This window comes from Canis lupus, chromosome 16 (genome assembly GCF_003254725.2).
Source record: "Canis lupus dingo isolate Sandy chromosome 16, ASM325472v2, whole genome shotgun sequence".
NCBI lineage: Eukaryota > Metazoa > Chordata > Mammalia > Carnivora > Canidae > Canis > Canis lupus.
Genome location: NC_064258.1, coordinates 15538199 through 15558809, shown reverse-complemented (window position 1 = coordinate 15558809; position 20611 = coordinate 15538199). Strand labels below are relative to the sequence as shown.

General features: G+C 60.3%; 1 protein-coding gene across 1 annotated transcript in view; it reads right to left on the bottom strand.

Annotated features, from left to right (window-relative positions):
• Positions 1-20611, bottom strand: part of LOC112664146 (SCO-spondin) — a 51768-nt gene that overhangs the window by 13762 nt on the left and 17395 nt on the right. The window contains exons 39-73 of the mRNA XM_049095066.1: positions 19841-19945; positions 19325-19528; positions 19117-19226; positions 18407-18554; positions 18134-18319; positions 16821-16907; positions 15431-15607; positions 15027-15170; positions 14295-14465; positions 14047-14211; positions 13164-13343; positions 12924-13046; positions 12655-12784; positions 12427-12552; positions 12173-12264; positions 11070-11243; positions 10597-10749; positions 9541-9793; positions 8325-8371; positions 7981-8151; positions 7324-7455; positions 6965-7110; positions 5597-5691; positions 4949-5001; positions 4589-4795; positions 4285-4455; positions 4101-4180; positions 2949-3118; positions 2400-2446; positions 2093-2284; positions 1832-2002; positions 1355-1555; positions 918-1014; positions 612-811; positions 101-267 (exon numbers count right to left, since the gene is read on the bottom strand). Coding sequence (XP_048951023.1) covers positions 101-267; positions 612-811; positions 918-1014; positions 1355-1555; positions 1832-2002; positions 2093-2284; positions 2400-2446; positions 2949-3118; positions 4101-4180; positions 4285-4455; positions 4589-4795; positions 4949-5001; positions 5597-5691; positions 6965-7110; positions 7324-7455; positions 7981-8151; positions 8325-8371; positions 9541-9793; positions 10597-10749; positions 11070-11243; positions 12173-12264; positions 12427-12552; positions 12655-12784; positions 12924-13046; positions 13164-13343; positions 14047-14211; positions 14295-14465; positions 15027-15170; positions 15431-15607; positions 16821-16907; positions 18134-18319; positions 18407-18554; positions 19117-19226; positions 19325-19528; positions 19841-19945 — 5075 coding nt within the window. The remainder of the gene's footprint in view (positions 1-100; positions 268-611; positions 812-917; positions 1015-1354; positions 1556-1831; positions 2003-2092; positions 2285-2399; positions 2447-2948; positions 3119-4100; positions 4181-4284; positions 4456-4588; positions 4796-4948; positions 5002-5596; positions 5692-6964; positions 7111-7323; positions 7456-7980; positions 8152-8324; positions 8372-9540; positions 9794-10596; positions 10750-11069; positions 11244-12172; positions 12265-12426; positions 12553-12654; positions 12785-12923; positions 13047-13163; positions 13344-14046; positions 14212-14294; positions 14466-15026; positions 15171-15430; positions 15608-16820; positions 16908-18133; positions 18320-18406; positions 18555-19116; positions 19227-19324; positions 19529-19840; positions 19946-20611) is intronic.

The window sequence follows — 20611 nt, the reverse complement described above, 5'->3', positions numbered from 1 at the left end:
TCACACAGGGTCTGTGGGGGTGAGCAGCTGCAGGGGAGAGGGAGGAAAGGCAGGGGAGGGGAGGCGGGGGCCTTGGGCTCCTGGCTGAGTGGGTTCTGACCTGGACACAGGACAGGCGGTGCTGGAAGGTGCCCACGGGGCAGTGGCAGCCCTCCTCGCAGCCAGCGGAGAAACAGCCCACCTGCCACGTGACGTGGGTGCAGGAGAAGGGGCACCCCTCACTGGGCTGGCACTCCCGGTACAGACGTCCAGCTGGGCAGCCTGCCTCTGGGGTAATCTTTGCATCAGTGCCCAGCGCTGCCCCGCGCAGCCCTAGATGGCCCTTCTCCACCCACCCCACTGCCCACGCTCCTGGGGCTCCGCAGCTGGGTCAGCAGTCCCCTCCCTGGGTTATGCCCCTCGGGGTCCATGTCACACCCTCCCACACACTCCCCTCCCTGAATCTGGCTACTCCCTCCTCTACTTGTCCATCACCGGCCCGAAAGGGCAGCATACAGGGCTGGGTGGATGGGATGAGGAAGGCAAAGACACAGGGGTGTCCGTGTCAAAGGCCAACAGGGGAATCCAACCTAAGTTGGACCGTCCAGGGTGACCCTTGGGCTGGGACTCACCTCTGCAGACCTGGGTGTGGCAGGTGCGGCTCTGGCGGGCCAGCCCAGGGCAGGGGGGCCGGGCACATCTCCGGGAACGAAGCTGCTCCCCACCTCCACACGAAACACTGCAGTCTTCCCAGGGGCCCCAAGAACCCCACACACCAGGGCCAGGGCAGCCAGGCACCTCCTGGCAGCGCAGGATGCCCTCCACACAGGTGCTGGGGACAAGGGAGGGGGCTTGAGAAGCAGGACCCTGGCCAGCTCCCCCAAGAGCCCTCTTGCCCAGCTCTGCAGCCCAGTCCCTCCCTGCTTCTCTCAGCTCACCAGTTGTCACAGAGCCCAGTTACCACCTCTCCGGGCTCCAGGCTCTCCCAGGAGCTGAGCCCAGGCCCCGCTGACCGGCTCTGGTTCTCAGGAATCCCTGAAGGCATGAGGAGGGTGGGGGACCCCAGATAGCTCAGTGTGTTCGCCAACCCTGAATCCCTCCTCCTGCCCCACTGCCTTTTCCTCCCTCCCTATCAGCCTTCACCCTGTGATGCCCCAGATTCCGGGCCTGGGAGATGGAAGCCCCAACCCGGAGCAGGCCAGGAATGCTGTGGGACGCATGGGAGACTAACTCCAGGAGCGTTGGAGAGGACAGGTGGTCCGTTCCCATCCTATAGCTCCAGGCTGGGCCTCTGGGGGGCAGAGGGGTAGAGGCCAGGCAGGAGGGCACTGCTGTGCTTGGGGGTCACTGGGAGAGGACAAAGGGAAGCACTGACCCATGGTTCCAGGTTGGTACTGGCAGCGGCAGTGGGCAGGAGGCACACAAATGCCATCCTGGGACAGCTGGCCAGGGGGGCACCCACAGCTGGGCTGGCAACCCGTCAAGCCCGGCTGGCACACACTCCCAGGAGACAGGTCCTGGCAGGAGCGGGGACAGGGCCACCCACAGGGGAGAAGACCCTGGCCACCCCCGCAGTCTGTGGCAGGAGGGAAGCAGAGAGGGTGATGAGCAGGGGCCCATCCTGAAGGATCCCAGCACACAGGTGACAAGCCCTCCTGCCACGTCCCCCACCCCTACCCCTGCCACCCACCTGCTCTGACCTTCCACCCTGCCCCAGGATTACGGGGTGAATGATCTAAGGACTGTTCCTCAAAGAAAGTGACATGCCAGTGTATGCTGGGGTCAAAGGTCAGAGGCAGTGTCTCCCTAGCCTTATAAGGGGACCCTCCCAGATCTCTGCAGAAACCCTCACCTGTGCATTGTGTGGCATTGTCCTGGCAAGGGCGACTCTGCCTGTAGCTCCCAGGGCAGGGCCTGCCTCCCTCCGGGGTTGGGGGCCAGACACACGCCCGGCTCCGATGGGACTGCCCCAGGCACGGGTCACAGGGAGACCACAGTCCCCAGGGGCTCCAGGCTCCATCCACTGTGCCAGGAAGACAGAACCATCTGCCCTAGGAGGCCTGGGAGGTGCCTGGCCTATTGAGATTTGAGCAGACTAGTGGGGGCATCTCACCTGGGCAGTCGGGGGAGCTGGGGCAGGCCTCCTTCTGATGCTGGGCCCCTGCCTCCCCTGCTTTCCCGGGGCATGGGGTCCCCCCGTGCTGAGGAGTAGGGCAGGTGCAGACCCTGGAGCGAGTCCTCGTCTGGCTCCTGCAGGGCTGGGAGCACGCTGTCCACTCCGACCATGGACACCAGCCACCAGGCACTGAAGGGGACAGTGGTGGAAGGGCACTGGGGCACAGGCATCTCCTCCCTGGTCCCAGCCCTCTCAGTGATGCTGGCCACTTTTCCTCACTTCCTCTGAGCTGGGACATACGTACCTGGGCAAGGCAGGTCTGTGCAGTTCAGCCTCCCCTCTGAGCAGGTGCTAGGCAGGGCATGCAGGACAGGAAGGAGGGCAGCGTCTCAGCCCTGCCCGTGCCCTCCACATGTACCCCTCCTAACCTGCCTATTCCCTTCCCCCTATACCCCCTCCTCCCCTTCAGGGGATCAGATGCTACCTCTCCATTCTCCTGGGCCTCCAGACCCTGCTCCCTGTCCTATTCAGGGGCCTCTAGGTGTCCTGTGGCTCCCTGCTGGTCGCTGGCTGATGTGTCCTACTGGGGGATGACCATAGGTAGTCTGCTGCTGGCTGGGGCCAGACGGTGAGCAGAAACACCATGCTTATCACCCCTCCATCCACTCCAAGCACACACCCAGCCCCAGCCTGCCATGTCTCCCAGAGAGCCTCAGTTTCCCCACCTATTAGACAGGGGTGAAAATCCCTGCCTGCATCTTCTCAGGGATCATGGGAATCTAACCTGCATTGGCTGAGACTCAGGAGAGCTCAGGTGCCCCCTGCCCTCACCCTGGCACCTCTTTCTGCTCACCAATAGTTGCAGCCATCGGGCCTGGGCAGCCGAGCCCCTGGCTGGTGCCGCTCCCCGCTCAGCAGGTCCAAGCAGCCACAGTGGCTGCGCTGCACGCAGAAGGCCCCATCGGCACTCAGCACCTGGCCTGGAGGGCAGTAGCAGCCTGGCTGGCAGTGCCACTCGCAGTGCTGGGGGTGGGGAGGCAGCAAGGGAGGGCTCGGGTGAGCAGAAAACAGGGCAGAGGGGGCAGGGAGGGGTGCACTGGGGAGTCAGCGCAGAGCCCCATGGGAACGATGAAGTGAAGGAGGAGGTAGCTCACAGTCATTCTGTCCAAATACAGTATCTGCTCGTCCCCTCCCGAGGGGAGGAGTGGGGAGAGGAGACAAGAGCCTGAGAAGGTCTGCCCTGGGCGAGGGTAAGGGGGTAAGGAGGGTGTCCTCCAAATGTGAACCCTGTGGAAGGTTCAATGGGGGACCTGGTCAGTGCCTGGGAACCAAGGCATCCCTGACCTCCCTGGAACGTAGGAAGCATGGCAACAGAAAGCTGGCTTGGGCAGGGGGTCACCTGGGAAGGTGCTGGGGTCCCTTGGGGGAGCCAGGAACCAGGTATTGGCCCTTCTTCCTCCTTGCTCACCCTGACCCCTCTTAGACCCCCGCAGCAGACCTCAGGGCACCATCCCTTGAGCATCCCCGATCCAGGTCAGCTTCCTCCCCGCACTGTAGGCTCCGTGCTCAGGGGCCCCTTGTATCTTGCCTCTGTCCCTCTCCAGCATCCTGGGCAGGTGTTCTGTGAAGTCACACCCACCAGGGCATGGATGCATACATGCGTGCACACACATGTACCTTCAGAGTCATGATCCACACACCGTAATGCTCGTAGTGTTTCAGATGACATCATGGGCTCATTCCCCCCTTCGCACGTGTTTATGCTATTTTTGTAATACAGTCTTTGCATTCAGAAAGGCTTGATGTGATGAACGCAAGATTGCTGGGTGAAGTTCACTCCAGAACAAAGGGAAGCCAGCCCAGGGCCGCACTACCCCACCCCTCCCTACAAGTGCTATGCTGCCTCAGGCCCAAAGGGGTCGTGACCCAAAGCCATACCCTGCCCTCCGGCAAAGTGACCCTCAGGGCCACTGGAGGGCATTCATTCTGAGGGAGCCAGACTCACCACGAGGTCGTCACAGGAGCGAGGACAGGCAGGGCCACAGGGGCTGTACTCTGCCCCCTGAATGGCAGTGCAGTTGGTCACTGGTGAAGGGGACGGGATGGGCTGAGAGCTGTGTGCATGGCCCTCTCTGGCCTGTCTCTCTGTCGTGCTCCTTGACCCCCGTCCCCTCGCTCCTGGCAGGTACCTGGGCACGGCAGAGCCTGGCAGGCCTCTCCCTGGGCCTGAGGCCCCTCGCAAAAGTCCCCCAGGCCCTGGGGAGGGGGCTGGTCACAGGCTCGCATCCGGCTCCGCAGGCCTCCCCCACAGCTCCGGCTACAGCTGGACCAGGGCCCCCAAGGACCCCAGCCCCCAGCTCCTGGCGTGACAGCAAAGGAAAGGAAGCAGTTGTAGGGGGCAGCGGGTCTTGCGGGGGCTGGGGGCCAGCTGGGGCAAGGCAGCGGGCATCCATGGACTGTGGAATGCACTGTCTTGGGCACCGGAGGACTCACGGTCACACCCTGGCAGGAGGCAGGGCTCCTCCTCAGCGTCGGGGCCTGGGCACAGAGGTGTAGGCAGGTTTGGTGGAGATAGCGGCGCCTTGAGGGTCAGTTCCGTGGTGGGGGGCCTGGTGCAGAAGCGGTGCCGGTGGCGTCGGGCAGGGCCACAGGAGGCAGAGCACTCGCTCCATGGGGTCCAGGGTGACCACAGGGGCTGACCTGGGGTACACAGGAGGGAAAGGCAGAGCGAGGATGGAGTGAGCACAGGCCAGAGGTTCTGGCCTGGGCAGAGCACCCTCCTCCCTTCCCCCCTGCTCTGCCCAGGTGCTTTCCTCCCCTGATAGGGAGCCGGGTATGGGGCCCCCTTCTCACCCTCCTCACAGGGCCAGGAGGTGCAGTTGGTGATAAGCCCAGAAACACAGGAGCTGGAAGAAAGCAGCAGAGGTCAGGGTGCTGTCACAGGCTGAAGCCTGAACACTCAGGATTCAGGATGTGACCTTATTTGGAGGCAAGGTCTTTACAGAGGTGATCAAGTCACAGTGAGGGTGTCAGGGTGGCCCTGGTCCAATATGACTGGTGTCCTTATACAAAGGGAAACATGGACCCGGCACAGAGAGGAACAACATGGAGACACAAGAAGGTGGCCACGTGGAGGCACATCGCAGGGATGCAGCCACAGCCCAGAACCCCAAGGATCACCAGCAGCCACACAAGAGAAAGGCCTGGAGCAGACTCTGCCTGGCAGCCCTGAGGAGGAACCACCCCGCTGACACTTCGAGCCTTGATTTCTAGTCTCCTGATGTGTGAGAACACCAGCCTCAGGTCTGTTGTTTTGTTGCGACACACTACAGACCAAGACAGGTGGGGAGAGAAAAGATGGGCACGGAGGGCGTGGGCAAGGGCCTCGGGGAGCTGGACAGCTGTGCCCAAGGGGGCAGGGGGGTCTCCACAGCCCCCTGGTGCTGCGTGGGGAGATGGCAGGGTGCTCTCAGGTCACGGCCATGGGTGGGGACTCCTTACCAGTTCTCACACAGACGAAGCACCACACTGCCTGGGGGATAAAGGCGCCCACCGTGGGCACAGGGGCAGTCCTGGGAGGGCACACATATGTTGTTCTGGAACCAAAAACCTTCCATCATCTTCTGGCTTCCAGGTGGGTCTGGCCCAGCCTGTTCCCCACCGTCAGAACCCAGCACCCTTTCTCAGGCTCCCACCCTCGAACCCCACCCATGCTCCTTCCGCAAACAGCCCATCTGCTCCCATGGCCGCTCATGGGGAAATCCATGCCAGCGGTTACAGGAGGGGCAGGGATCCCTATTTCTGGAGCAAAAGACCATCTCCAATTGCAGGACAGGAAACTGAACTGTCAAATGCCCACAAAATCAGCCAACAAAATACAAAACGAGCAATTCATATAGCAATGATGTTTTAAAAAAAATGCCACATTTTCATCAAGGAAATTTAAACCGGTGAATTATACACACAAGGAGTTTGGACAAAAGTTGCTAGTGTCCCAAATTTTAAAAAATTGCCATCCATCAGCACATGATTCAAAGATCAAATGTACTGAGGTGTGAGCCGGGCCCTGGGAGACACGTCAGCATTTTACAGACTTCGGTGGCTAAGTACATTATTACCCCAATTTGACAAAGGAAGAAACTGAGGCACAAGACTATGCAGCCCCAAGTCACAGAGCTCCTAGTAGAAGAGTCTGATTTGAACCCAGACCCCCCTGGAGTCTGGCCCCTTGCCCACACCCTGGGCTTCAGCAGCTCCTCTGTAAACCCTCCCCACCGCCCCCTGAGCTTTGGTCCAGATTTCATGGTGCCCGCCTCATTTCCCAACCTGGTTCCCACTGCCTTCCCACTGCCTTCCCACAGCTGCTCTCCACACTCTGAAGTCTCTGACAGTCTCATCAGGATCACCTCCTCCAGGAAGCCCACTGCCACCAACCCAGCCCCCGCCAGTCTGCATCCCGAGCTCCACAATATGCAAAGCTCACTTCCTGTGTAAGAATGGTTCTATCTTCATTCGAGGTGCTCTGGGTCTGATTTCCCCAGACTAGAGGCTTCTCGAGGGCAGAGTCTGCTTTTTCCCTATGGCGTAGCCCCTCTAAAACTAAGTGAGCAAGGCACTCAATAAATAATGATAACGTAAGAGAAGAGAGCAGCTCAAGTAGGCATGAATCATAACGATCTTCTAGACCTATCACTATTTCACAAATGGCAAGAAAGGCTCGTGGAGGCATGAATGTGACTCACTCAGGGTCACCTGCCGGCTGCTGGCAGAGCTGAGCTGTGACCCCTGAGTTCAGTGCTTTTCCTTTCAACCCTGAAGCCCTGTATCCTTGATTCTGCCCCTGCCTGGGTCCTAAGGAAGTCAGCTCACCAGCAGGAGTGTCCCGGATGGGCAGTAGCAGCCGGGGTGGCAGGTCTGGTTAATCCCTGGAGGTGCACTGAGCTCTGCACAGGAGGCAGGACCCTGGGCACAGTCCAGCCACCGCTTGCCCCCGGGACACATGCCAGGCACAGGTCCTGGGAACACAGAAATTGGTAGCCCAGCCCCAGCACATTTGACTCTTCCCGGGGCTCCCAACCCAGGAGAGGCACTGGCTCTAGGTGGGGCCAGGGAGGTCACAGGGCTGCATGGGAACTCAGAGGGGTACCTGGGGTGACAGGGAGGGGTTAATAGGGTGGGATGATTCCTGAGGGCCGAGGCGCAGTGGAGGAGGTGGGTGCCGCCCTCACCTGCACAGGGCTGCAGCCCACAGCTGGAGAAGTCTAGAAGGCCAGGCAGGCCACTGCCTCGGGTGCGGTTCCGGTAGCCACTGCCGCAGGGCACAGAGCACGGAGACCAGGGGCCCCACTCCCCACCAAGACCTGGGGTGGCAGCCAGGTCACTGTGGGTCTTGCCTCCCACATTCACCCCTGTCCTCCCTTCCACCCAGACCCCCTAGGGCGTCCCCCCTTCTCACACCTGCAGCATCATGGCCCCCCATCCACCCAGACACCCTAGGGTGCCCCTCCCTTCCCACATCTGCAGCATCATGGCCCCGCTCCACCCAGACACTCTAAGGTGCCCCCTTCTCACACCTGCAGCATCATGCCCCCCCCAACCAAACACCTTAGTGTGCCCCTCCCTTCTCACACCTTCAGCATCAACAGCCCCCCCCCCGACACCCTAGGGCACCCCTCCCTTCTCACACCTGCAGCATTACAGCCCACCTCAGGAGGCCTCACTCCTCTGCCTGGAGCAGGGCTGGCCTCCACAGAGGACCCCTTAGGGAAGGGTTTTGGGGCTCTCTGGGGACACTTCCTAGCATCTTTTGGGGGTATGGGGAAGTGACTGGGGATGTTCCTGCCTCCTCTCTGGAGGGTTCTGAGGGCCTCAGTCCCAGCTCTTACCCCGACACGGCCGCAGGCTGCAGAATTCGGCCTCCATGTTGGGGCCCTGGCATGCAGCACCCCCAAAGGAAGCTGGAGGCGCAGTGCCTGCCCGGAAGCGCCGCCGAATGCCCACGTCGCAACTGCGGCTGCAGAGACTCCATGGGGTCCAGGGGCTCCAGCCACAGGCCACTGCCAGGGTGGGTATGGGGAGGGGCAGAGTAGGTGTGAAGCCAGGTCAGGTCATCCCCAGTCCCCAACTTCCCTGGGGCACCATCCACAGCCCAGGGGTTGATCTGAAGGGACCAGCAGCCTCTGTGGTCCCCGAGGACCCACCACTGCAGATTCCTGGGCATCAAGGGTACCTGGGCAGGGCTCCGAGGTGCACACCATCTCACCAGACACACAGGTGCTGCAGAGAGAGGACCCGTTGTGGCCACAATCAGGCCCTGCCTTGTGCAGCTCAACGCACCTGTCCCCAGGGGGAAGCGACAGGCACCACCATGTCCAGTTGCCCCGTGTTTCCCTTGAACTTCATGAGGCGGCTGAGGATTCTCGTCCAGGCCCTCTCACCCAGTCCCACCCAGTAAACTACCCAAGGCCCCAGGCACAGCGCTGTCATTTGTCTCTCACTTTGATCAGAGAGTCACCTTTACCTAACTTGCATTCTGTTTGCATTTGTTACAGTTTGGAAAGGACTCTGAACAGCTCGCAGAGCCAGGAAGAAGCGATTTAGAAAGAGTAGACCCTAGCATGAATCTTTGGGAAGAAGAAGTATGAACTTTTCTTTCCTTTTACTTTTCTCTAATCAATGTTTTATTTTTTTATTTATTTTATTTATATATTTTTAAAGATCTTATTCATGAAAGACACAGAAAGAGGCAGAGACATAGGCAGAGGGAGAAGCAGGCTCCTTGGGGAGCCCAATGTAGGACTCAATCCCAGTACCCCGGGATCACAAACTGAGCCTAAGTCTCAACCACTGAGCCACCCACGTGCCCCTCTCTCTAATCAACGTTTTAAAGCCCACTGCTCAAACACAGGGAATTTCCAGAAAAAGAATGTAAGAAAGAAAAAGCCAAAGAGGAAGCGGTGGGGGAGAGGAAGCCGAAGGGGATCATGGGTGGGGGGGCAGGGGATGGGGAAGAAAAAGGAAGAGGAGTAGGAAAGATGGAGAAAATGAATTTAAACGTAAGAAAAGGAAAACAGAAAATGCGGAAAGAATGGGGGAGTGCGTCCCCTGCTGGCAGGGCACGGGGTCAGCGTGGAGCCGGGAGATCTTTGAGCAGAAATCAAGTGGATCCCAGGTAGGAAGTACACCCAGGAAAGGGAAGTGGAGGTGACTGGAAGGGGAGGCTAGAGGACCCTCTCCAGCCCCTACTCCCTTCCCAAATCAACTCCCTTGTCTGAGCCTGAGACTCCCCACAGATGCCCAGCCAGGTGTCTCACCCGCCTTGGTATCCCTGGGGCCCAGGCCTGGCACCAGCTTGACCCCCGGTGTGTGTCCAGGCCTATCCACCCCTGGAGCCACCAAGCAACCCCCCCATGCCCCCCACCCCTCACTGGGGGTCGGAGGCCTACCAGTTGTTGCAGGAGTCCAGCAGAGCCACTGCTCCCAGTGGGTAGAGCCTCCCATGCAGCTGGCAGGGACACCGGCTACGGGGCAAGCAGCTGGCATTGTGCAGGAAGAGGCCAGGGGGGCAGGTGCAGCCAGGGGCACAGAAGCTGGTGCACTCTACCCCCGGGGCCTGAGCCAGGCACAGCTGAAGGCAGGGGCCCCCGTCCTGCTGGCATTGCTCTGCTGAGCGGAACACCATGTCCCCCGGGCATTGAGCTGGACAAGAAGACAGAGCAGGTCTCAGCATGGGCAGGAAAGGGTCAGGAGATGGAGGGGTGAGGGGAAGTTGCAGGCAGGTGACCGGGGTGGGGGGAGCAGGAGTGAGAAGCCAGAGGAAGCCCCTCTCGCTCTCCACGACCCACCCCCCCCCAGCCCCCCGTAGGCTTGCTCTCGTGTCTGGGAGGTTGCTGGTAGATTCATAGCTTTGGCTGACTTTAATACAAATATCCTTTTTTTAAAAAATGATTTATTTCTATTGCGGGGGGGATGGGGGGGTGGGAGGCACACCGGGAGAGGAATCAAAGCTCAATCCCAAGACCATGAGATCTGGGCCTGAAGTCAAGAGTCGGACGCTCAACAGACTGCACCACTCAGGTGCCCCAACACAAATATCCTTGAAAGCAGAGCAGTCACTGGGCCAGGAGCAGGGCTCAAAGGAAAAAGGAGAGGGACACGGGGCCAGGGGTTTCTAGAGAAGGGCTGGCTCTGCTTCTCGAAATTCCTGCAGTGAGTGGTTCTGCCCGAAGGCTAGTCTGACTTCCTTAGCCACATGCCTGGGAAGGAGACTGGCCAGGGAGGAGCAAAGAGCCTGAGCCTTGGGCCGCAGCCCGTGCCTGGTCCTCAGGGCACAGGAGCCAGAGGACGGAGACCAGGAAGCTCCGCAGTTTCTTAGCTCAGGATAGGGCCCGTCCTGGAGCCAGAGGTCAGTGATGTGAGAAGGTGGGGTGAAGAGAGGTCAAGGCCAGGGGCTGGCTGGGTGTGGCTGGGTAGAGAAGGGCAGGGGCTGGGGGAGGTTGCACCTGTGCAGGGCTGTGTGTTGCAATCCCTGGTCTGGCTGTGAGGTCCCTGGCACTCGGGGTCCCCAGAGCAGCTGCGCCCACGTATCTGGATGCCTCCATCACAGGGGGCTGAGCAAGTGGACCAGGGAGCCCACAAACCCCAGGTGCTTGGCACTGTCGGGAAGAGCCAAGTCTATCACCATGCAAGCGAGCAAAGATGTGGGCAGGGGATGGGGCACGGGAGGGCCGGGGCTGTGTGCAGAATCTCAACTGTAGCTTCAGCTAGGATTGTCCCAAGCACCCCTGCAGACTAGGCCCACCCTGTTAATCCCAGGGTGGGGCTGGAGGAGAAACTCTGGGACAACAGGTCTGCTCTAGTCCCTCTGCCCCCTCCCGTCCCAGGTGTTCAGAATCTGCCCAAGGGGTCATTCTTCCCCTCGCTCTTCATCCCACCCCAGTGATCAACCCACCCCAGGGACAGAGGGGGGGCATACCTGGGCACATAGGGGGGCTACAGGGCTCCTCCTGGGTGGCCTCTCCTGGGCAGGATGTGTCCCCGGGGCTGGGGCAGAGCCGGAAACGACTGCGCCAACCGGGGCCTCCTCCAAGGGTAAGGCAGCTCCGGGAACAGGAGGACCAGGGCGCCCAGGGGGTCCAGCCCAGCACCTCTGGAGGGGAAGAGGGCACAGGGGTCCTGCACAGGAGTCCTTGCAGGGCTGAGAGACTTGGGAGACTGGGCCGGGTCTAAGATGGACTTGTAAAGATGGGGAGTGCCTCTCTGGGTTCAGACATGGCCTCTGCCCCTTTGGGACCCCCACCACTCAGCCCGGGTCTCACTCTCAAAGCACAGCCTCCTGTTCAGCCAAGCTCCAGCTCAGGCCACACCTCTATCTATGGGCCCGGCTGGCACCTCATGTCCACTACCCACCCTCACATTTTCCCCCAGATCAACTCTTCCAGAGTCTTCTAAACACCTGTCCTTCATTCAGCTTCAATGCTGGGAACCCAAGCCCCCACAGACACTGTCAATTAGACACCTGTCAGGGCCCACTGCCCCCTTCTTCCCTTCCCTGCTGTAAAAGCCTGGCCCAGACCCCATGGAGCCACGCCTGCGCCCCTGACTCCTATTGTTGCCTCCGCCCCACCTGCCTGCTTTGCAGTCTCTGCTGCACCTGCTCTGCCAGAGGGGACCCCAGGTAGTGGGAGAGGGAAACGCTCTGGGCTCCTTCGTGTGGCGTCTGTGTCCTCCTGATTGGCTACCCCAGCCTCACACACTCGGCCAACAGGACCAGCTTCACCCCTGCTCTCAGACACCCTGTTCCCGCAAGACCAGCCTGCTCTTGGCACGCGGGCAGGTTACATGGGGAGAGGATGCTGCCCAGGCCCCATCCTCTGTCTTGTCCCCGACCAAGCCTCATGTGTCAAGGCTACTTCCAGGGCCTCTTGGACTGGAAGGCCGCCCTGACCACCATGCAGCGGGGTCGGTCACGCTGTATTCCTAGGGCAGGACTTAGTAGGAGGGAGGCAGGCATGGGGTGCTTGAGGGGTGGGTAGCAGGCCCTCGCATCCTGGGTCCGATCCTGGCTCCTGACCATACCTGTCCCGCACTCCACATGGCAGGCCTGCAGCTCCTGACTGTTGCCTTCACACGGGGCACCCCCGGAAGCAGCCGGTGGGTTGGAAGGGGATCTGGGGGGAGACGCAGCCTGAGCACCCACTGTCCTCATCCTGCCCTCACTCCTGTCTTCTTTGTTCGAGGGTCCTCCAGCCACCACCCTCCCTCCATGACCCCTTCCCTTCATTCTCTCATACTCCTCCCCCTGCCCCCACCAATGGCTCCACCCCGCACACCTGAACCTGGCCCTCACTCCAGAGCCACAGGAGCGGTCACAGGGACCCCAGGAAGACCAGGCTGACCAGCCGCAGGGCACGGGGCAGTCCCCTGGTTCACACAGCAGGGCCCCCTTCTCACACAGGCTGCAAGGGAGAGGGAGGCAGAGGAGGTCAGGACTGGGAAGGGGGGTGGGGAGGGGCCGGTCCCCTGACCTAGGCCTTCCCCACCAGAGCAGACATCCTCACCAGCGGCTGCAGTTGTCCAGGAGGAAGGGCACCCCTGGCTGCTTCAGCTGTTCACCCACGAGGCAAGGGCACTCAGAGAGGGGCAGGCAGCGAGCATCGTGGAGGAGGAGCCCAGGGGGGCAGCGGCATCCTAGGGTACAGGCAGGAGGACACTCAGCCCCAAGTGGGGGGCAGTGGGAGGGGAGGCTGGAGACTGAGGGCCAGCAAGCATCCCACGCTCCCCCTGAGGGCTCCGCCCGCCTCACTCCTGCTTGCTGGGTGTGCCTCACCCTCCAGACAGTGCCCGCTGCAGCTTCGGTTGGCCTCAGGATCCATGCAGGAGGGTGGACACGGTGGCACAAGCCCCTTCTGGCACAGCTCAGCACTAATATGCACACGGCCCAGCCCACAGTCTGGCGGGAGATGGGCACTTAGGCAGGGTGGGTACAGGAGGCCCAGTGACCTTCCCCATAGCCCCACCCCCACGGGGCCCCATCTTTGGATGCCCCTGCAGGGCCCAGCTCCCTCACCTGTGTCACCTGTGCAGGGCTGCAAGCTGCAGGGTGCTCCCTCCTGGGAGGCCCCAGGGCAGGGAGCACCACCATTCTTGGGCGGGGGGTCCACACAGTTCCTCTGGCGACTCCGATGGCCACCCCCACAGGAGACACTGCAGGGCCCCCAGGGCCCCCACACAGCCCACGCCCCAGCCACTGTGTGGGAAGAAAGAATGGAGGTGGAGCAGGGCAGCCCGAGGAGACACAGACTGTGCAGGAGAAAGCCAGGCTGAGCAGAGAGGACCTGGACAGTGGCCAGCTAGGTGGCCTAGGGCAGCACCACAGCTTCCTCTCCACTAGGAAACCTCCGCTAGGTGGGGGGATCTGAGTAAAGACCTCCAGGTGCCTCCCAGGATAAGGCTCTGGTCCCTGGAAGGGGCTGGGATGTGGGAGTCCTGGAGCAGAGCGTCTCCTGGTGGCAGCAGACACAAACCAGGTTAGGAGGCCAGGGGTGGGGGTTCCAGAGACCCCAGTGCCCCGCTCTGCAATGCAGAGGCAAGGTGGGGACTGTTCCCTCAGATCTACAGAACGAAAGGTCTACGAGGCCTTGGGCACAGCCTGGTAACACCCTCACTCTGAAGTGGGACCGCCTCTGGGCTCTAGTTCCCACACTGAGGAAGTCAGAGACCCATCCAGGGCCACTCGGGCAGGAAGAGGGCAGGGCCAGGGGCAGGCTCCCTGATTAGCCCTCTGGAGGTACAAGGCTGTGACATCGGAAGGGGCTGTTCTCCTAGAGTCCCGGATAGGAGCTTGGACCCTGGGGTCCCCAAGAGATCAAGGCTGTCCTCCCCGGTATGGGTCTGGATGGGAGCCCACCGCAGGTGTCCCACCCAGGGGAGGAGGCCAGGGAGCCGGTTACCTGGGCAGGCCTGCACGAAGCAGGGCTGGCTGCGGAGCCTGTCGGATGGGCAGCTGCCCCCGGGCAGGGAAGGCCGCAACACGTCCCGGCGCTGGGAGGCGAGGCCCGGCCCGCAGGTGCGGCTGCAGCTGCTCCAGGCAGACCAGGGCGCCAGCCTGCAGTCCACTGCAAGGGGACAGGTGTGCAAGACTCAGAGCGGGGCTCACGCAGGAGCGGGGCCCTCAGAGGCGTCCCTGCCAGGGACCTACCACAGCCATCCTCGTCAGAGCCGTCCTGGCAGTCGGGCCGCAGGTCACAGCGCCGCTCAGCCGGCAGGCACTCACCACTACCACAGCTCAGCTGGCTCAGGGAGCAGAGGGCTCGCGAGGCCGGCAGCCCGGGTAGGGCCGTGGTGGGCACCGTGAAGGGCACAGGGCCCACTGCCCGCGAGGTCGGGGGAAGGGAGCCACGTAAGTGATTCCTGACCGGCTGATAGACTGAGCCCCTTCTGCCTCAGACCACGAGCAGAACAGCTTGTTGACCAGAGGTCCTGCCTCTGTTTCCTCCTGAAGCTTCCCATGCATGTTGGATAGATGGATGGATGGATCATGGATGGATGGATGGATGGATAAAGAATGACGGATAGGGTGGCTGAATGTATGTTGGAAGGCTGGCTGGCTGATGGATGGGTGAGTGGATGGATGGATGGACAGATGGATGGATAGATGGTTGGATTAATGGATGAATCTCCTCAAAGATCAGACAGGGTTTGTGAAACAGGCTAGGACCTAAGACCTATCCCTCCTGCCCTCTTGTCCATCTGCAAAGACACACACACTCCTGGCTCTTACCCACTCTTTCTACTCTCTGCTCCCCTCCAGCCTCTCACGGTTCCTTCCCATAGGAGCTAGGAACAGGGGGCAGAGACTTCCCCAAATCTAAAGCCCTCCTGCCACTGCCACCCCTGTGACTTCAAACCCTCCCCAAGGGCCCCTGCTCACCACAGTGCTTCTCGTCAGAGCCATCCAGACAGTCCTCCCTCCCATCGCACACCTGCTGCTGCTCCACGCAGCCCAGCACCTCACAGGGCACCTGGCCTGGGCTGCACCACACTGGCGGGAAGGGCTCCAGGGTGACACTCTGGCCTGTGGGTGCCACTGCAGCCAGCTGATGGGACACCTGCCCACCACGCCTTCCGTCCCTCAGCCCCCCACCTCCCTCCTCCTGACAGTTGTTGTGCCTCCACTTCCTGCATCAGGAGGCTTGGCCCTAGGTCCTCCCAAAACCCTGCCCTCGTGCCGTGTGATCTTGAGCAAAGTGGCTAACCTCCTGGGGCCTCTGTCTCTCCAACAGGGACGTTGTTGGGATGTGTGGACTTAGTGGGTAGAAGATCACAGAATCTTACCAGCAGGGGCCCCTGGAGTCTCTGGGTACTTGGGGAGCACTGTCACGGCTGCCATTCCTGGTCCTGGGGATGTGGCCTCAGGCTGGGTTGGGGAGGGTGTGGTCCTGGTCTGCACAGATTCCCTAGGACTCAAGTGAGGAGCCTCAGAGCCTGGGACCTGAGTCACTGGCCCTTTCTCTGTGGGTGCAGGAGGGAGAGGGGTGAGACCCGCCCACTCCCCTTCCATGAGATGAAGCAGACAACAGGTTCTCCCAAGGGTCTCCGGGCTGGGCTGGGGGTGGTGCAGGGTAAGACCAGACCACACCCTACCTTCTGAGGGCCTTCAGACCACAAATGAAGTGGGATTTGGTCCAAGGAACACAAGAGGGTTTTCCATGAAAGTAAAAAAGAGCTTAGTTTTGGTTTTGTTTTTTTTGTTTTGTTTTGTTATGAGCTTTTGTTTTGAGCTGAGAGATGTACCCTCCTCTCAAGGACACACACATGGCAGCTTCCAAGTAAAAGTGACAGGACAATGTTGAAGGCCCTGTACCCAATGACACCCTGGAAGCTACAGCAGAAAGGGGTTTGAAACAAGAGATTAGTGTTAAAAGACAGTCATTTTTCTAGAAGCAGATTTAGGATGACATTAGAATTCATCACATAGTCTGCGTGTTACAGACTTAAGCAATGGTACAAGTTGCTTCATCTGCTTTTCACAAAAGACACAGAAACATGGGCCAACCAGGCTCCTGGACGGCTTCCACTGGAGCTTACCAGAAAGGGCTGTGCACGTTGTCTATAAGACCTCTTGGTCTTACAGATGGAAAAACGGAGACTGGGCAGGTGGTGAGGCAAACCCAACGTCTCCCAAGGGAGGAGACCAGCTCCAGGACACAGCTGACTGCCATGACAGCCCACCCCTTCCTTGCCTTGCTGTGAGACAACTGGCCTTGGGCTCACGCCCAGGTGACAGCTCAGGAAGGCTGGTATGTAACCAGCAGGGAGCTCCTTCCTTGGCCAGTTTAGGAACATGCTAATTTGGTGACCCCAACCTCCCTGTGCCCACTTAGAGACCCTTCAGAAAGGGGTGCCCGGCTGCCTTCATGAGGGAGCAGTGGGGCCAGGCAGCATTCCACAGCCCCAGGGAGACCTGTCCTGGCCAGGGGCCTGGGGACAGCAGCCATACAGCAGGGCACAGGCTCAGCCCTGGGAGCCAGCCTGGGGCATCCAACCCTGGAATCTGGGAGGGCGAGCAGGGGCAGGATTTGGCCAAGGCGTGGTGACCAGGTCTTCCCTCTGGAGGCAACCCTACTCCAGTGAGGGACGCCAGGGGCCAGGAAACTGACTACTGAGATGTAAGGTCCCTTGCCCTGGGGGCTGGGGACGAGGGGCCTGGAGTTTGTGCACATACCTGTGGGGGGTATGGGTGACCCTTGCCAGGGATGCCAGCCTTCAGCCTCTGTCAGACCCTGTGGATGGAGAGGGCTCAGCCTGGGCCCTAAGGCAGCTCTGCCTGGCGACTAGGCATCCACGTCTCATTCCCACTGGGAAGCACCTGGGGCCCATGGCCCCTCTCCTGTCCCCAAAGTGCAGGGTAGAGCTGAGAGCAGAGCCTTACTCCCCCACACACCTCCAGGCTGGACCCCCCCTGGTCCTGGGAGTTCAGGGGTCATTCTCACTGCCCCACTCAGGATCCTGCTTCGGCTCTTGCCCCTCAAACCCCCATCTTCCCCCAGCATCCACACCGGTGGGCCTCAGTGTTGCGATCACTCTCCCTGCTGGGTTCCTGACCAGGCTCTTCTCCAGAGGAAATGCCTACCTCTCATCTCCACATTATACAACCCCCTCATCCTTCCGTCCTTTTCCAGAACTCTGGGGACCCCAGGGACAAGTAGGGCTCTTCCCAGCTCTGAGTGCCTCATGCCCTGGTGCTACTACCCAGGCCAAAGACCTCTCTTGTCTCCCAGACTCCTCCAGGCCAGGCATCTGCCCTGTGCGTCTCTGCCCCTCTGGCAGCCAGAACCGGGCTGGACCCCAGGAGGCTCACAGGCTGAGGCCAACCGCAAGAGCAGACCAGGGACGCATAGGAAGGCAGTGCTGGCTGCAGGAGTGAAGAGATGGAGGATTGCAGGGTGAGGGAACATGGCTGCAGAGGCCCTGGGGCAGGGACTCCCCATGCCCTACACCCCATGTGCTGGGCCTCAGGTCCCCACTCACCTCCCTGGGCTGGGTGGAGAGTGCTGGGGTCCTGGCCGTGGACCAGACTCTGAGAAGAAAAATAAGGGACTCTGGGGGGCTCTCCCAACCTCAGAGTCCCCAGCGGGCAGGGTGGTCAGTGCTCTCTCTGGGGGCAGGGCTGGGGCACCCCAGAAAGGCACTGCCTGCTAAGACTAGACACAGGCGATGGTATCTCAGTGGTTTTCAATGATTAACTCCCCTGGAGGACTTGTAAAACAGATTTTTGGGTCCCACCCTCGAGTATCTGTCCCAGTAGTTCTGATCTGGGGCCTGAGAATCTGCATTGCTAGTAAGTTCCAGGGGATGCCAATGCTGCTGGTCCAAGGCCACATTTTGAAAACCACCAACTTCCAGACTCTAGGCAAATGGCATAGAATCTTAGACTCCCATAGTGGGCAGGGGCCTCCAAAGGCATCCAGCCACAGGCAGTTGGTATACAAGGCCCTGGGCACCTCGGGGCTGAAGATGTTGCAGAGCATCTGTCACAGGGCTGGTCCCTCTGAGGCTGAGCTGGGTAGCAGGGTACCCCATACCTGCCAGTGGTGGCGGGGTGGGGCCCACAGCCCTCCTCATCTGAGCCATCCTCACAGTCCTTCATGCCGTCACACAGCACCCCTCGTGGAGCACACTCACCAGAGGCACAGCGGTGCCAAGCCTCTGGGCACAGGGGTGCTGCCAGCAGGGACACAGGTGGGAGAGGATGGCTGAGTGCTTCCCCCCCAACAAGCTGTCCCTCCCCCAGCCCACCTGTACTTTTACCTGGCTCACAGCCCAGCAGCTCCACCTGCAGGGAGATGCTGTGGTCACCCCTGGGGACGTGGGGCCACACCCGTACATGCCGGGCTTGTATCATCTGGCCAAACATCTGCACTGGGGGGCGCACATCATCCCTGTTCCTAGAGAAAAGCTGCAAGGACAGGGGCCCTGTTCACCAGGCCCGGGCTGGCCTGTTCTTCAAGCTGCCACCCTGACCCTGCTGAGAGACCCCGCCTGATTCAAGTCTCCCAAACTTCAAGGAACCAAGAGCTCCTGCTCTCCTGGCATTAATCATCAGGATCCCTTAAGGCTGTGCGTTCTGGCCCTGGTGTGTCCCCAGAGACAGAATTAAGAGTCAATACGTGGTATAGCCTGATTCCTCCCGCTTCAGGAGGCTTGTCTCCCGTGGGGGATACAAACCCCAAAAGGGCAAGGCTGTATCTCAGCTGCTCTTGAAATGATCCCTGAGATCCTCAGTGAATTTGACGTCACCCTACCCCCCTCCCTCCACAGAGCTTGCACCCTTGCCCTGCACCTGAGCCACTGTGGTTGCTTCCTACACCCTTTTGACAGCCCCTGCTACTGACAGGTGTTCAACAAGCCTCAAAGGTAGGAATGTCCCTCAGGAGACTGGAAGGCCCCCAGGACGAAGACTGTGGGACCCACAAAGAGGCATGGTGGGTCACTGGCCCAGGAGGCTTGGGCAGCAGTACCTCGGCTGGGGGCAGGCTACCAGGCAGGATGTCACTATAGTTGTGCCAGTGTAGACCATCACTGCTGAACTGGAGCAGGTCCAACGACCCAGCCCCCTGCGTGATGATGCCTGGGGGGTAGGGCAGGGGTCAGAGCTGAAAGAATGAGCCCACCCCCAGCCCACCATCACTGCCCATTCCTCCAGCCCCCACCCCCCACCCCACGGACCAGTGAGGTTCTGGGGCAGCAGCAGGTCCAGCTGCAGGTAGGCGGGCCAGGTGTGCTGCTGAGTGTAAGTGTTCTTTGCGATGTTCCGACCCTGAGAGCCAGGCCCCGGGGTGGAATCCCCCAGCACAGCAGCCTGGGTGGGGAGCTCCGGCTCCAGGCTTCCCCTGGGGAGTCGGGCCAGGCCCAGAGGAGAATAGCAGGGGTCTAGGTGCAGAGCAGAGAGGGGCTGGCGTTGGAGACGGCAGACGGTGGCAGGAGCCCTCCAGGGGGGATAGTCGGGAAGTCACAGGGGAGCTGAGGGATGCCAAGGGCCCTGCAGTTGACCTCGACCCAGGATGGAAGGGGGTGGTCCCAGGAGGAGAGTCAGACAAGCAACTTAAGCCATGATGACTTCCAGATCCTGAGGATGACCATCCTCCCGTGGAAGGTGGGCAGATCCCAGAAGGCCTGCCTCCCCCTAGGCTGGAGACCCCTGGGCAATTTCCCATCTGCTCTGCAACAGCATGTGGCCCTCACCTCCAGGCGGAGGCAGAACGTAGGTGACCAGAGGGGGTCCGATCTGGGGATGGAAGGCTGGAGAGGGGGTAGGAGTGGCCATGGGGTGGATCATCTGGTTCTCACCTGTGTAGGAAGACTCAAGGGTCAGGAGGGGAGAGACCTGCAGAAAGGCTCGCACCAGCCCCTGGCCCAGCACCCAGGGCTCTCCCCTTCTTGGAGCACTTTCCCTCCCAGGACTTCCCAGGAGCCCCCAGAACAACCTCCCAGTTGGGAAAGGCTCATCCTCCTTCCCTTGGCTTGAGCTGGGGGTTTCCACTTCCACCGAATATTTATTTAGAGAACACAGAATAAAACCGCCAGCCTGAAACTACATCAGGGCCGGGACCAAGCAGCTGCAGTTCCTAATCCAGGGCTGATATTGCTAATAGGGGACCTTTGTGGGCCCTAGAAAAGGTATCTCTGGATAGAAGCAGCCCTGTGGTTGGGGTCTAGCTCCCATTTGCTGACTAACTTGTGTAGTGAACAATCTATACAACTGTGTATGCTGCCTCTCCTCTAACCTCAGCAGCCTGTAGGTGGACTTTTAGGATGAGCAATCTGGACCCATAAATGCCATTAGTTTCCAAGCCTTTGTACTTTATTGTTTCATTTATTTTTATTTTTTTTAAGATTTTATTTATTTATTTGAGAGAAAGAGACAGAGATAATGACAGAGAACACGAGTAGGGAGGAGAGGGAGAAGAAGGCTGCCCACTGACCCAAAAGGACAGAGAAGGCAGAGATTGAGAC